This window comes from Embiotoca jacksoni, unplaced genomic scaffold (genome assembly GCF_022577435.1).
Source record: "Embiotoca jacksoni isolate LCO1_2020_lvr unplaced genomic scaffold, fEmbJac1.0.p SCAF_31, whole genome shotgun sequence".
NCBI classification, from domain to species: Eukaryota; Metazoa; Chordata; class Actinopteri; family Embiotocidae; genus Embiotoca; species Embiotoca jacksoni.
This window is the reverse complement of record NW_027185383.1, coordinates 3,501,530-3,515,589: the sequence shown is the minus strand read 5'-3', so window position 1 is coordinate 3,515,589 and position 14,060 is coordinate 3,501,530. Positions and strand designations below refer to the sequence as shown.

The following is a 14,060-nucleotide window of genomic DNA, read 5'->3' as shown; positions in this document are numbered from 1 at the left end:
AAGTACCAAGAACTTCTTTTTAAGCTGGTTAAGTTCTTGACTTTATCGTTGGGGGTTCCACATCTGCTGTCGTGTCATGTGTCCTGACACAATGGGTTTGATCTAACATTCACAGTCCTGAGACCACCTGACATTCAGGAAGCAACATGTATGAAGATTTTCTGCTATCTAACGCTGTCTCATGATTAATACACAGTCCAGCTATTCTAAGTTGATACACGCTGTACTCTTAACGTTACGCAAATAAATACTCTTATTGATTAAGCATTCAAACTTAAGATTCATGCAACAACTCACGTGGTGAGTCCAAAAACATCCACCACCTTTACCTCCATTGACCTTTTCCCCACTTTTAACAGTGACGATGCATTTTCTTTTATGTGTGAAAGACAACACCTTGAATTACACACTAAACCACCGGCGGTCTCAGGCTGCCAGCCAGTGAGGACTGATACAAACTGGTTGCGGTCTTTGAACACACACAACCCTGCTAATTCATAGAGGAATTTCAACAACCCAAACAGAGGAGCCTGAACGGAGTGAACGGTCACAGGAGCATTCAAAGAACAGAGAAAGAGGGCGGTTTTTTGTCTACTTTTTACTTCCCTTTACTCTGCTGTTATCTCTGTGCTGGATTCAGTTAGCTGCTGATACATAGGAAGAGAGAACAATGAGGAAAGCAGCGGTATTTGTATTGTTGCTGCTAAATGTGGCGATGAAGGTGAACGGGGCTGCAGACACGATGAGGAGATCTGTGGCAGAAGACGCCGGACCAGAGGAGGTGAAGACGAAAGAGGCTGAAGCCACTGGTACCATTCCTGCAAGTAGAACCGGTTCTTCAGCTTTTTTAGGCAACCTGCTGGTGGTGCCCATGGATGGGAGTCACTGGGTGGGTGTAAAAGCCATTGCCCAAGAAATGGGTCGCCGTGGACACAGGGTTACCGTGGTAATGCCAGAGATCAGCATGCGGATGGGTCCGGGGAAACACTACGACACCTTGACCTATCCGGTTCCTTATGACCAGGCTTATATCGACTCTGTATTGTCCACACACAAGGACATACTGGACAAATCTGCACAACCTTTCCTGAGCAAAGTAATGTCTCGATTCTCGCAGTTACAGAAGATCACAGGCATAATTCACACCACTGCAGAGAGTATACTGTTCAACGACAGTGTCATATCACATCTGGCACAGCAGGTGAGTTCAAATACAGATGCTGTAAAATAGAATACAATTCAATTGCCCAATTCAAACATTGCAAATAATACTACATCTTTAAGGCCTCTTGTTGAGACGGTGTCAGCGTGGCGGAGATTGAACTACTTTTTGGAGATTGTGCTGCACTGGATTGCATTAGACTGTGAAGGGTTCATGTTATTGTGTTGAAGTTGGGACAGTGTTTGAAGAAGCATGCACATCCCTTACTTGGGTAAAATACTAATATAATCATGTGAAATGATGTTATTACAAGCAAAAGTCCTACATCAAAATTTCACTCGAATAAAACTATTATCATCTAAAGTTAAAGTATAAAAAGAAAAAGTTCTCATTCAACAGAAAAATATGATAATATGGTGATTATTATTATCATATTGTGAATACTGTTGCATCATTGTGACATATCCCTTTACTGTTGCAGGAGGCTGAAGTGGAGCCAGTTTTAATGGCTTTATTTAGGTACTTAAATGAAGTGTTTATTAATGTCAGGGTCAGGCCCTTCAATTGTGTCTGAAGATAAATCTGGAGGATCATGAGATAATTAATGAGGCTGGAAAATAAATAAATTAGATTCTGGTACAAAAATTTATTTTTTCTTTGCTTTTTCTGTGAAATACTGGATAATTGGACCTTTAACACTTGTTAAAATAAAACAAAAGGTACCTCAAAATTGTACAGTACAGTACAGTTCTTCAATAAATGCACTTTAGTCACAAAGGGACTGAGGAAATGTGAGAAGGAATAATAAAAAGAGTGAACTCTGTGCCATTGACATGCTGTTCTTCTGGTGTGTCATGTGAGTCCAGATAGGAGAAGATACAGAGACTTCTTAATTGCTGCTTAATTGCTGTTGGAAGTTTTTCTTCTTTCTTCTGGTGACCCTGCTCACTGTTTCACTTCGTAGGGCTTCGATGCCGTCCTGACAGACCCCATGGTGCCGACAGGCTCATTAATAGCTCGGAAATTAGGTGAGTTTCCCTACACTTGGATTATCTGTGTTTGTGCGTTTTTACGGTCTCTCACCAGTCTGTGCTGAACTCCTTCCAGGTCTCCCGACCATTAACCTGCTGAGAGGTATCCCGTGTGGCTTGGATATGAGTTCTGCAGGCTGCCCGTCCCCGCCCTCCTACGTGCCTCGCTTTTTCACCGGATACACAGATAAGATGAACTTCAAGGAGAGACTGATCAACACTTTGGTGAGCACATAGAGACGCACAGGAGCGAGGACATGCTGCTCAGTTTTTCTTACATTAAATAAACTCTGCTGTTTCATAGGTGACCATTTAACTTGGTAAACTAATGCAGCCCCCGCAGATTGTGCAACTCAAGTCACTCTAACATATCTTCCCCGTCTACAGTAATTGTTCTATTACGCACGTCTTAGTAATAAGGCAAAAATATAATTGTAAAACGTGTTATGGTTATGTAGTTCGACCAATTAGGACCCTTCAAATTTGTCTCCCTACTTTATCGCACGTTCTGGATTATGCAGGTCATGGCGTCTCAAATTTACAACTTAAATTTTAGTGCAGTTAAAATTTACCTTACTTAACATAAACTTTTTTTCCTGACCTACAGGTGGCTTTACTGGAGCCGTTGTTCTGCAGAGTGCTATATTGGCACTTTGACCACATAGCCTATCGGTTCCTGGGAGAGGAGGTGAGCGTGGCTGAAGTGCTGTCAGACTCTGCTATCTGGCTGCTGAGGTAACGAGAACAAAGGCAACTTAGGGTTATTTGGGAGAAGAATAGCTGCACCAATATAGTCATATGCAGAAGCACTAATTTAAATACTGATCCACCAATAGTTTTCTTGACTTTCCTGTTGCTGTGACAATTATCGACTAAATCACACTGAAATAAAAAATGTCTTTAAATTCTCCATCTCTTGTGATTCTGTTTAACCAGGATGGACTTCATGCTGGAGTTACCACGTCCCCTCATGCCGAATGTCATACTAGTTGGTGGAATCAACTGCAATGTGAGAAATCCTCTGCCTGAAGTAAGAACTATGTATTTTAGATTACAATTAAGATTCATCATGTAGTTGTTGTTGTTTTTTTACCTCCTGCTCATTTAGCAACACTGATTGTGAAGCAGAAAGACTGAGAGATGAATAGAAAGAAAGTGAGGAATACAAAGAAAGTGTTGTGCTCACACTTTTGCAGGATCTGGAGTCGTGGGTGTCAGGAGAGCATGGCTTCGTGGTGTTCACTCTGGGCTCCATGGTGTCAGATCTGCCTGATGAGATCACCTCTGTCTTCTTCGATGCCTTCAGACAGATTCCACAGAAGGCACGGGAACATTTATCAACATCTGTTATATTAGAAATCAATGCAACAATCAAAACTTCTGTAATTTCTACTTCGACAGGTGATCTGGAGGTTCACCGGGCAGCTTCCTGACAACGTCCCAGAAAATGTGAAGGTGATGAAATGGGTGCCTCAGAACGACCTGCTGGGTGCGTGACACCACGTCGACACATCCTGAAATGTGACCCACGATTCTCCGAGCCGACGGGTGATGCGTCGCATATGATAACGTCTGATGTCTCTGCACGTGTTGTGTGTTAGCCCATCCAGGAGTTCGTGTTTTCATCACTCACGCCGGCTCACACGGTCTGTTTGAGGGCCTGTGTCACGCTGTTCCCATGCTGATGGTGCCGCTGGGCGGGGACCAGCCTGACAACGCCAAGAAGATGGCGAGCAGAGAAGCGGGAATCGTCTTGGATATTACTTTTATCACCACGGAAAGTCTTCTTCAAGGACTGAATCAGCTCATCAATGACACCAGGTGAGGCGGTCAGACCGTCGCTCAAACTGTGACCTTTGTGGATTTCATTTTCACGCCATCTACCTCACTTCATTGTTGTACTCTTCAACCCCTCCTACCTGTGTGTGTGTGTGTGTGTGTGTGTGTGTGTGTGTGTGTGTGTGTGTGTGTGTGTGTGTGTGTGTCCAGCTATAAAGAGAACATGCAGAAGCTGTCAGCTCTTCATAACGACCGGCCGGTGGACCCGCTTGAGCTCTCCGTGTACTGGACAGAATTTGTGATGCGACATAAAGGGGCGACGCATCTCAGAGCTGCTGTCCATGACCTCAACTGGATCCAGTACTTCTGTCTGGATGTGATAGCAGTACTGGCTGCTGTAGCGTTGGTTTTTGTCATACTGACAACAAAATGTATGAAACTATGCTACCGGAAACTGAGCGGGAAGAGGAAGCAGGAGTAAGAGGATTATGGAAATGCTTCTTTGGTTTTTTTCTTTTAAGGGAAATTTTAAGAAATACATAATTATCAGTCAAAACCTAATTGCAAGTGTGTGAAGTTATATTACAAAACAGCCTTAAGAAGACCAAGTAAAGTCATGTGGTGATCAAAAAGACATTTAATAAACAGAAAATACAGAATATGATGAGACTCCATCAGGTAGGTTTTGGGTTTGAGGGACCATAATGAGCATTAGTGGCCGCCCTTCTTTGGGGGGAACATGGTGTACTCGACAGCCAGAGCAACAGTGAAAGCAGCAAAGCCCCACTTGAATCCCCTCAGCAGAACCTCTGACAGAGTCACCGCACGAGCGAAGCCGCCCGAGTACCTCCACGCCTCATGTTTAAAGGACACATAAAAGGCACATATTAGAGGCTAGCCGAGAACACGTTAAACAATAACGCTTTAATCTCAAACACAGAAACAATTGGATCATTTTCACCTCCTAAGAAATTTTGGAAAAACTTGTGGAGGTGGATGTTCTGAACGTCTATTTAACATCTGTGCTCGTGGAAATCAATATTGTTAAAAATAGTTTTTGCTGCTTCACTGGAGTTCCTGCTTCAAAACATGGCACTATGATTACATTTTCACAGGAAAGCTTAATGACTCGTTTTACTTAACAAAATGCGAAACAACACTGAATTACAACCTACCACAACACTGTGATATAATCCTGGGATTCACGTATTTAAAAAAAAAAAATTTGTGTCATGTTTACGTATTTACATGATGCGTCTTTTATCACTGTTGAGACTTAAGGGATTCAAATTAGCTGTTTAGCCGACTCTGGCAAAATTATACAAATATTTTTGTGTGAAGGTTCTCTGTCATCCAGGTCGGGGGATTTCTAAGTTTTACTCAAAGAGGACTGAACTTCAGTTTCTTAAAGATGTTTTACGTGTCATTCAGAGGGTTTCTTCAGTTGTGGCCGGTGGGGAGTCCCAGGCTTTTAACTTCTTGTGAGGCGGTTAATACCTCGTATGTTAAGTCCTGTAAGTGAATTGTTGACCCACTGAGCCATCATGCAAGTTGTGGTGTGAATATATACGATTCAACAAATGCTTTTACAATGTCTGCATTATTACATCTATGTTGTTGTTACTAAACAATAAAACAAAGTTGTTGCTGTAATATTGAGTCAGCTAAAGCTCCCTGGTGTTCAGGCTTATAGACAATTTACTTTTATACGATCTCGGTATAGTATCATGATTGACATGGTGTTTATAGTTCCACTGCATCTATAGAGAATTATTGTACTCTCTACTCCACGACATTTATTTGAAGCGTTGGTTAAGATAAATATTTGATCAAATGGATGATGTTAACAATGTTTTAAAATCCGACTCATTGTTAGAAATTAAATCAGTGGTTACTTACTCTGATGCTTGAGGACTAATCACTGCAGGAAATAAAGGGGGCACAGGGAAAAGCTACCCAAAGAAATCTCAGAATGGCCCTAAAAACTGTGATCGACCGGCAAAAACTGCCCCCAAGATTGTTTAAATGTATTTATATTTACAAGTTTAAGCTACGATCCTTAATCCTACACTGAGCCAGGATTTTATTCACTTTGATTTCCGGCTCGAATACACACTCACATTAACAGTGGTGTTGAGACCAGGAAACCCTGCCCCTGCAGTGATGATGATGATGATGATCGCTGTCTATTAACTCGTATTGCACATATAAGAAGCCTATGAAGAGCTGACTAACTAGTCAGAAGAGTCTCCTGCTTTCTCTCACACATACAGGTCGTATTTTACACACGGAAAGATGATTGTACACTTTTCTTTGCTTTTTATTTTCTTAAAAAAACCTCTTTTCACAAGAAGAAAACCTCAGGAAGTAGGAAAGAAAACGTCCTTTTAACCAGAAAAACCTCTGACTGCAGGATGGAAAACCTCCCTTACAACGGAAAGAAACCGCTGGCAGCAGGAAGGTAAAACTCCCATTTGACATGAAGAAAACTTCCAACAGCAGGAAGGAAAAAAAACCTCCTTTTAACAGGAAGAAAACCTCAGAAAGCAGGAAGGAAAAACTACATTTTGACAGCGGGAAGGAAAACCTTCTTTATAACAAAAGAAAACCTCAGACAGTGGTACGGTAAAACTCCCGTTTAACAAGAAGAAAACTTCCAACAGCAGGAAGAAAAAAAAAACACCTCCTTTTAACGGGAAGAAAACCTTTCAAAAGAAACCAGACTAAGAGTTGGACCTTGACTGTTTGGGGTTTGGGGAGAGCAGAGAGAAAAAAGAACAGCATAGAGATAAAATACAATAAATACAATACAAAAAAACGTTGGTTAGCTTGGTGGGGCCAGTAACTATTTACAATGAGAAGAATAATATTAGTGCGATCAAATATTCGTCTCTGCCTTTGCCGGGTGCTGCTAACCAGGTACAAACCTCTTCTGGCACTCCCAGTCTCTTTGCAGGACTGAATGGAACAGACATCTTGAAAAGGTGCGGTCCGAGCTCCTTATAGTTCTCCATGGCAGTCTTGGAAAAGATTGTTCCCTGCAACCAATCAAACACACACATTTCTAATTAACGCATGACGGAAAACCTCCGCAGCTGATTGACTGGTGACGTGTACATACAGGTGCAACAGCGTTGACTCGGACTCCTGAGGCTGCCCACTCGATGGCCAGAGTCTTGGTTAAGTTATCCACTGCTGCCCGGGCTGCTCCTGTGTGGCTGTCGGGAAGAGAAGACTCAGAGTTGCAGTAAAATGTGCGCAGCTTTGTAGACGAACCAGGAAAGAGGCGGCTCTTACGCCATGCCGGGGAAGCCTTTCCACATGTCGGCAATTATACTGTTTTTATACTGATAGTATATAGTATATAGTATACTGTTTTTATACTGATAGTATATAGTATATAGTATACTATTTTTATACTGATAGTATATAGTATAGATTATACTGTTTTTATACAGATAGTATATAGTATAGAGTATACTGTTTTTATACTGATAGTATATAGCATAGATTATACTGTTTTTATACTGATAGTATATAGTATATAGTATACTGTTTTTATACTGATAGTATATAGTGTAGAGTATACTGTTTTATACTGATAGTATATAGTATAGAGTAAACTATTTTTATACTGATAGTATATAGCATAGAGTAAACTGTTTTTATACTTATAGTATATAGTATGCTTAATGCTTCCCAGCAGCTGTGGTAATACAACATTATAGCGACTTTTGATTGTTGTAAATCATGTTTATGTGTTACCTTACGAAGCCCCTGAAGGGTCCGTATGAACTCTGCGCCCCATTTCGGGCTTTCTTGTAAAAGAGTTCACGTGGTTGAATTCAGGTTAAACAAAACAAACTAAAAGCCTCAATTCGCAGGTATTATTTTCTTCCACCTGTTGTGTGACTCCGTCTTATTGTCTTAACTCCTTACGGTTTTGAGCAAGTCTTTTTTTTTCATAACAGTAAATACAATATTCGCTGCCTGCTCTTCGGGTTTTCTTTGCATCTGGTAGTTTGCAGTAATTTATCAGGTTTTCTCCCCCAGTTTTACCTCTCAGTGGAGAATAATGGGATTAATAAAGTGCACATAAACGCTGTGTCTGCAAAATCCCTGACATTTTGTGGTGGAAATTCTTGGCGGGCCTAGATGCTCTGGTCCCTTCACATTATTTGCAGTCATCGTAATCATACGCAGAGTCTTTGAAGTCTGATGCAATGTAAGTTTATTGAAAATCAAGGTCTCAATAAGCCGAGTGTTCTCGCGAGGCAGAAGTACCAAGAACTTCTTTTTAAGCTGGTTAAGTTCTTGACTTTATCGTTGGGGGTTCCACATCTGCTGTCGTGTCATGTGTCCTGACACAATGGGTTTGATCTAACATTCACAGTCCTGAGACCACCTGACATTCAGGAAGCAACATGTACGAAGATTTTCTGCTATCTAACGCTGTCTCATGATTAATACACAGTCCAGCTATTCTAAGTTGATACACGTTGTACTCTTAATGTTGCACAAATAAATACTCTTATTGATTAAGCATTCAAAATTAAGATTCATACAACAACTCATGTGGTGAGTCCAAAAACATCCACCACCTTTACCTCCATTGACCTTTTCCCCACTTTTAACAGTGACGATGCATTTTCTTTTATGTGTGAAAGACAATAACTTGAATTACACACTAAACCACCGGCGGTCTCAGGCTGCCAGCCAGTGAGGACTGATACAAACTGAGTGCGGACTTTGAACACACACAACCCTGCTAATTCATAGAGGAATTTCAACAACCCAAACAGAGGAGCCTGAACGGAGTGAATGGTCACAGGAGCATTCAAAGAACGGAGAAAGAGGGCGGTTTTTTGTCTACTTTTTACTTCCCTTTACTCTGCTGTTATCTCTGTGCTGGATTCAGTTAGCTGCTGATACATAGGAAGAGAGAACAATGAGGAAAGCAGCGGTATTTGTATTGTTGCTGCTAAATGTGGCGATGAAGGTGAACGGGGCTGCAGACACGATGAGGAGATCTGTGGCAGAAGACGCCGGACCAGAGGAGGTGAAGACGAAAGAGGCTGAAGCCACTGGTACCATTCCTGCAAGTAGAACCGGTTCTTCAGCTTTTTTAGGCAACCTGCTGGTGGTGCCCATGGATGGGAGTCACTGGGTGGGTATAAAAGCCATTGCCCAAGAAATGGGTCGCCGTGGACACAGGGTTACCGTGGTAATGCCAGAGATCAGCATACGGATGGGTCCGGGGAAACACTACGACACCTTGACCTATCCGGTTCCTTATGACCAGGCTTATATCGACTCTGTATTGTCCACACACAAGGACATACTGGACAAATCTGCACAACCTTTCCTGGGCAAAGTAATGGCTCGATTCTCGCAGTTAAAGAAGATCACAGGCATAATTCACACCACTGCAGAGAGTATACTGTTCAACGACAGTGTCATATCACATCTGGCACAGCAGGTGAGTTCAAATACAGATGCTGTAAAATAGAATACAATTCAATTGCTCAATTCAAACATTGCAAATAATACTACATCTGTAAGGCCTCTTGTTGAGACGGTGTCAGCGTGGCGGAGATTGAACTACTTTTTGGAGATTGTGCTGCACTGGATTGCATTAGACTGTGAAGGGTTCATGTTATTGTGTTGAAGTTGGGACAGTGTTTGAAGAAGCATGCACATCCCTTATTTAGGTAAAATACTAATATAATCATGTGAAATGATGTTATTACAAGCAAAAGTCCTGCATCAAAATTTCACTCGAATAAAACTATTATCATCTAAAGTTAAAGTATAAAAAGAAAAAGTTCTCATTCAACAGAAAAATATGATAATATGGTGATTATTATTAATAATATTATTATTATCATATTGTGAATACTGTTGCATCATTGTGACATATCCCTTTACTGTTGCAGGAGGCTGAAGTGGAGCCAGTTTCAATGGCTTTATTTAGGTACTTAAATGAAGTGTTTATTAATGTCAGGGTCAGGCCCTTCAATTGTGTCTGAAGATAAATCTGGAGGATCATGAGATAATTAATGAGGCTGGAAAATAAATAAATTAGATTCTGGTACAAAAATTTAGTTTTTCTTTGCTTTTTCTGTGAAATACTGGATAATTGGACCTTTAACACTTATTAAAATAAAACAAAAGGTACCTCAAAATTGTACAGTACAGTACAGCTCTTCAATAAATGCACTTTAGTCACAAAGGGACTGAGGAAATGTGAGAAGGAATAATAAAAAGAGTGAACTCTGTGCCATTGACATGCTGTTCTTCTGGTGTGTCATGTGAGTCCATGACTCTATGTGTAGGAGAAGATACAGAGACTTCTTAATTGCTGCTTAATTGCTGTTGGAAGTTTTTCTTCTTTCTTCTGGTGACCCTGCTCACTGTTTCACTTCGTAGGGCTTCGATGCCGTCCTGACAGACCCCATGGTGCCGACAGGCTCATTAATAGCTCGGAAATTAGGTGAGTTTCCCTACACTTGGATTATCTGTGTTTGTGCGTTTTTACGGTCTCTCACCAGTCTGTGCTGAACTCCTTCCAGGTCTCCCGACCATTAACCTGCTGAGAGGTATCCCGTGTGGCTTGGATATGAGTTCTGCAGGCTGCCCGTCCCCGCCCTCCTACGTGCCTCGCTTTTTCACCGGATACACAGATAAGATGAACTTCAAGGAGAGACTGATCAACACTTTGGTGAGCACATAGAGACGCACAGGAGCGAGGACATGCTGCTCAGTTTTTCTTACATTAAATAAACTCTGCTGTTTCATAGGTGACCATTTAATTTGGTAAACTAATGCAGCCCCCGCAGATTGTGCAACTCAAGTCACTCTAACATATCTTCCCTGTCTACAGTAATTGTTCTATTACGCACGTCTTAGTAATAAGGCAAAAATATAATTGTAAAACATGTTATGGTTATGTAGTTCGACCAATTAGGACCCTTCAAATTTGTCTCCCTACTTTATCGCACGTTCTGGATTATGCAGGTCATGGCGTCTCAAATTTACAGCTTAAATTTTAGTGCAGTTAAAATTTACCTTACTTAACATAAACTTTTTTTCCTGACCTACAGGTGGCTTTACTGGAGCCGTTGTTCTGCAGAGTGCTATATTGGCACTTTGACCACATAGCCTATCGGTTCCTGGGAGAGGAGGTGAGCGTGGCTGAAGTGCTGTCAGACTCTGCTATCTGGCTGCTGAGGTAACGAGAACAAAGGCAACTTAGGGTTATTTGGGAGAAGAATAGCTGCACCAATATAGTCATATGCAGAAGCACTAATTTAAATACTGATCCACTAATAGTTTTCTTGACTTTCCTGTTGCTATGACAATTATCAACTAAATCACACTGAAATAAAAAATGTCTTTAAATTCTCCATCTCTTGCGATTCTGTGTTTAACCAGGATGGACTTCATGCTGGAGTTACCACGTCCCCTCATGCCAAATGTCATACTAGTTGGTGGAATCAACTGCAATGTGAGAAATCCTCTGCCTGAAGTAAGAACTATGTATTTTAGATTACAATTAAGATTCATCATGTAGTTGTTGTTGTTTTTTTACCTCCTGCTCATTTAGCAACACTGATTGTGAAGCAGAAAGACTGAGAGATGAATAGAAAGAAAGTGAGGAATACAAAGAAAGTGTTGTGCTCACACTTTTGCAGGATCTGGAGTCATGGGTGTCAGGAGAGCATGGCTTCGTGGTGTTCACTCTGGGCTCCATGGCGTCAGATCTGCCTGACGAGATCGCCTCTGTCTTCCTCGAAGCCTTCAGACAGATTCCACAGAAGGCACGGGAACATTTATCAACATCTGTTATATTAGAAATCAATGCAACAATCAAAACTTCTGTAATTTCTACTTCGACAGGTGATCTGGAGGTTCACCGGGCAGCTTCCTGACAACGTCCCAGAAAATGTGAAGGTGATGAAATGGGTGCCTCAGAACGACCTGCTGGGTGCGTGACACCACGTCGACACATCCTGAAATGTGACCCACGATTCTCCGAGCCGACGGGTGATGCGTCGCATATGATAACGTCTGATGTCTCTGCACGTGTTGTGTGTTAGCCCATCCAGGAGTTCGTGTTTTCATCACTCACGCCGGCTCACACGGTCTGTTTGAGGGCCTGTGTCACGCTGTTCCCATGCTGATGGTGCCGCTGAGCGGGGACCAGCCTGACAACGCCAAGAAGATGGCGAGCAGAGAAGCGGGAATCGTCTTGGATATTACTTTTATCACCACGGAAAGTCTTCTTCAAGGACTGAATCAGCTCATCAATGACACCAGGTGAGGCGGTCAGACCGTCGCTCAAACTGTGACCTTTGTGGATTTCATTTTCACGCCATCTACCTCACTTCATTGTTGTACTCTTCAACCCCTCCTACCTGTGTGTGTGTGTGTGTGTGTGTGTGTGTGTGTGTGTGTGTGTGTGTGTGTGTGTGTGTGTGTGTGTGTGTGTGTCCAGCTATAAAGAGAACATGCAGAAGCTGTCAGCTCTTCATAACGACCGGCCGGTGGACCCGCTCGAGCTCTCCGTGTACTGGACAGAATTTGTGATGCGACATAAAGGGGCGACGCATCTCAGAGCTGCTGTCCATGACCTCAACTGGATCCAGTACTTCTGCCTGGATGTGATAGCAGTACTGGCTGCTGTAGCGTTGGTTTTTGTCATACTGACAATAAAATGTATGAAACTATGCTACCGGAAACTGAGCGGGAAGAGGAAGCAGGAGTAAGAGGATTATGGAAATGCTTCTTTGGTTTTTTCTTTTAAGGGAAATTTTAAGAAATACATAATTATCAGTCAAAACCTAATTGCAAGTGTGTGAAGTTATATTACAAAACAGCCTTAAGAAGACCAAGTAAAGTCATGTGGTGATCAAAAAGACATTTAATAAACAGAAAATACAGAATATGATGAGACTCCATCAGGTAGGTTTTGGGTTTGAGGGACCATAATGAGCATTAGTGGCCGCCCTTCTTTGGGGGGAACATGGTGTACTCGACAGCCAGAGCAACAGTGAAAGCAGCAAAGCCCCACTTGAATCCCCTCAGCAGAACCTCTGACAGAGTCACCGCACGAGCGAAGCCGCCCGAGTACCTCCACGCCTCATGTTTAAAGGACACATAAAAGGCACATATTAGAGGCTAGCCGAGAACACGTTAAACAATAACGCTTTAATCTCAAACACAGAAACAATTGGATCATTTTCACCTCCTAAGAAATTTTGGAAAAACTTGTGGAGGTGGATGTTCTGAATGTCTATTTAACATCTGTGCTCGTGGAAATCAATATTGTTAAAAATAGTTTTTGCTGCTTCACTGGAGTTCCTGCTTCAAAACATGGCACTATGATTACATTTTCACAGGAAAGCTTAATGACTCGTTTTACTGAACAAAATGCGAAACAACACTGAATTACAACCTACTTGTGAGGCGGTTAATACCTCGTATGTTAAGTCCTGTAAGTGAATTGTTGACCCACTGAGCCATCATGCAAGTTGTGGTGTGAATATATACGATTCAACAAATGCTTTTACAATGTCTGCATTATTACATCTATGTTGTTGTTACTAAACAATAAAACAAAGTTGTTGCTGTAATATTGAGTCAGCTAAAGCTCCCTGGTGTTCAGGCTTATAGACAATTTACTTTTATACGATCTCGATATAGTATCATGATTGACATGGTGTTTATAGTTCCACTGCATCTATAGAGAATTATTGTACTTTCTACTCCACGACATTTATTTGAAGCGTTGGTTAAGATAAATATTTGATCAAATGGATGATGTTAAAAATGTTTTAAAATCCGACTCATTGTTAGAAATTAAATCAGTGGTTACTTACTCTGATGCTTGAGGACTAATCACTGTAGGAAATAAAGGGGGCACAGGGAAAAGCTACCCAAAGAAATCTCAGAATGGCCCTAAAAACTGTGATCGACCGGCAAAAACTGCCCCCAAGATTGTTTAAATGTATTTATATTTACAAGTTTAAGCTACGATCCTTAATCCTACACTGAGCCAGGATTTTATTCACTTTGATTTCCGGCTC

At 41.6% G+C, this 14,060-nt stretch overlaps 2 protein-coding genes and 1 long non-coding RNA gene across 4 annotated transcripts; 2 read left to right on the top strand and 1 right to left on the bottom strand.

The window, feature by feature from the left end:
• The first annotated feature begins 581 nt into the window (after positions 1–581).
• Positions 582–5,625, top strand: LOC138207304 (UDP-glucuronosyltransferase 1A1-like). 2 transcript variants are annotated; one of them, XM_069164443.1, is made up of 9 exons: positions 582–1,201; positions 2,127–2,190; positions 2,270–2,418; positions 2,801–2,928; positions 3,130–3,223; positions 3,390–3,515; positions 3,595–3,682; positions 3,804–4,014; positions 4,183–5,625. In XM_069164443.1, the coding sequence occupies exons 1-9, from the start codon at positions 671–673 to the stop codon at positions 4,451–4,453; spliced, it is 1,662 nt and encodes a 553-aa protein (XP_069020544.1). In that variant the 5' UTR covers positions 582–670; the 3' UTR covers positions 4,454–5,625. The 2 variants fall into 2 exon arrangements, with proteins under 2 accessions (XP_069020544.1, XP_069020543.1); XM_069164442.1 differs by having other exon boundaries at positions 3,795–4,014.
• Positions 5,626–6,709: 1,084 nt separating this feature from the next.
• LOC138207410 (uncharacterized) lies at positions 6,710–7,304 on the bottom strand. The gene is made up of 3 exons (XR_011179023.1): positions 7,270–7,304; positions 7,094–7,190; positions 6,710–7,010 (listed from the first exon to the last, which is right to left on the bottom strand). It is a non-coding gene; the product is annotated as an uncharacterized lncRNA (long non-coding RNA).
• Positions 7,305–8,706: 1,402 nt separating this feature from the next.
• LOC138207409 (UDP-glucuronosyltransferase 1A1-like) lies at positions 8,707–13,607 on the top strand. The gene is made up of 9 exons (XM_069164613.1): positions 8,707–9,451; positions 10,402–10,465; positions 10,545–10,693; positions 11,076–11,203; positions 11,407–11,500; positions 11,667–11,792; positions 11,872–11,959; positions 12,072–12,291; positions 12,470–13,607. The coding sequence occupies exons 1-9, from the start codon at positions 8,921–8,923 to the stop codon at positions 12,738–12,740; spliced, it is 1,671 nt and encodes a 556-aa protein (XP_069020714.1). The 5' UTR covers positions 8,707–8,920; the 3' UTR covers positions 12,741–13,607.
• The last annotated feature ends 453 nt before the right edge of the window (positions 13,608–14,060 follow it).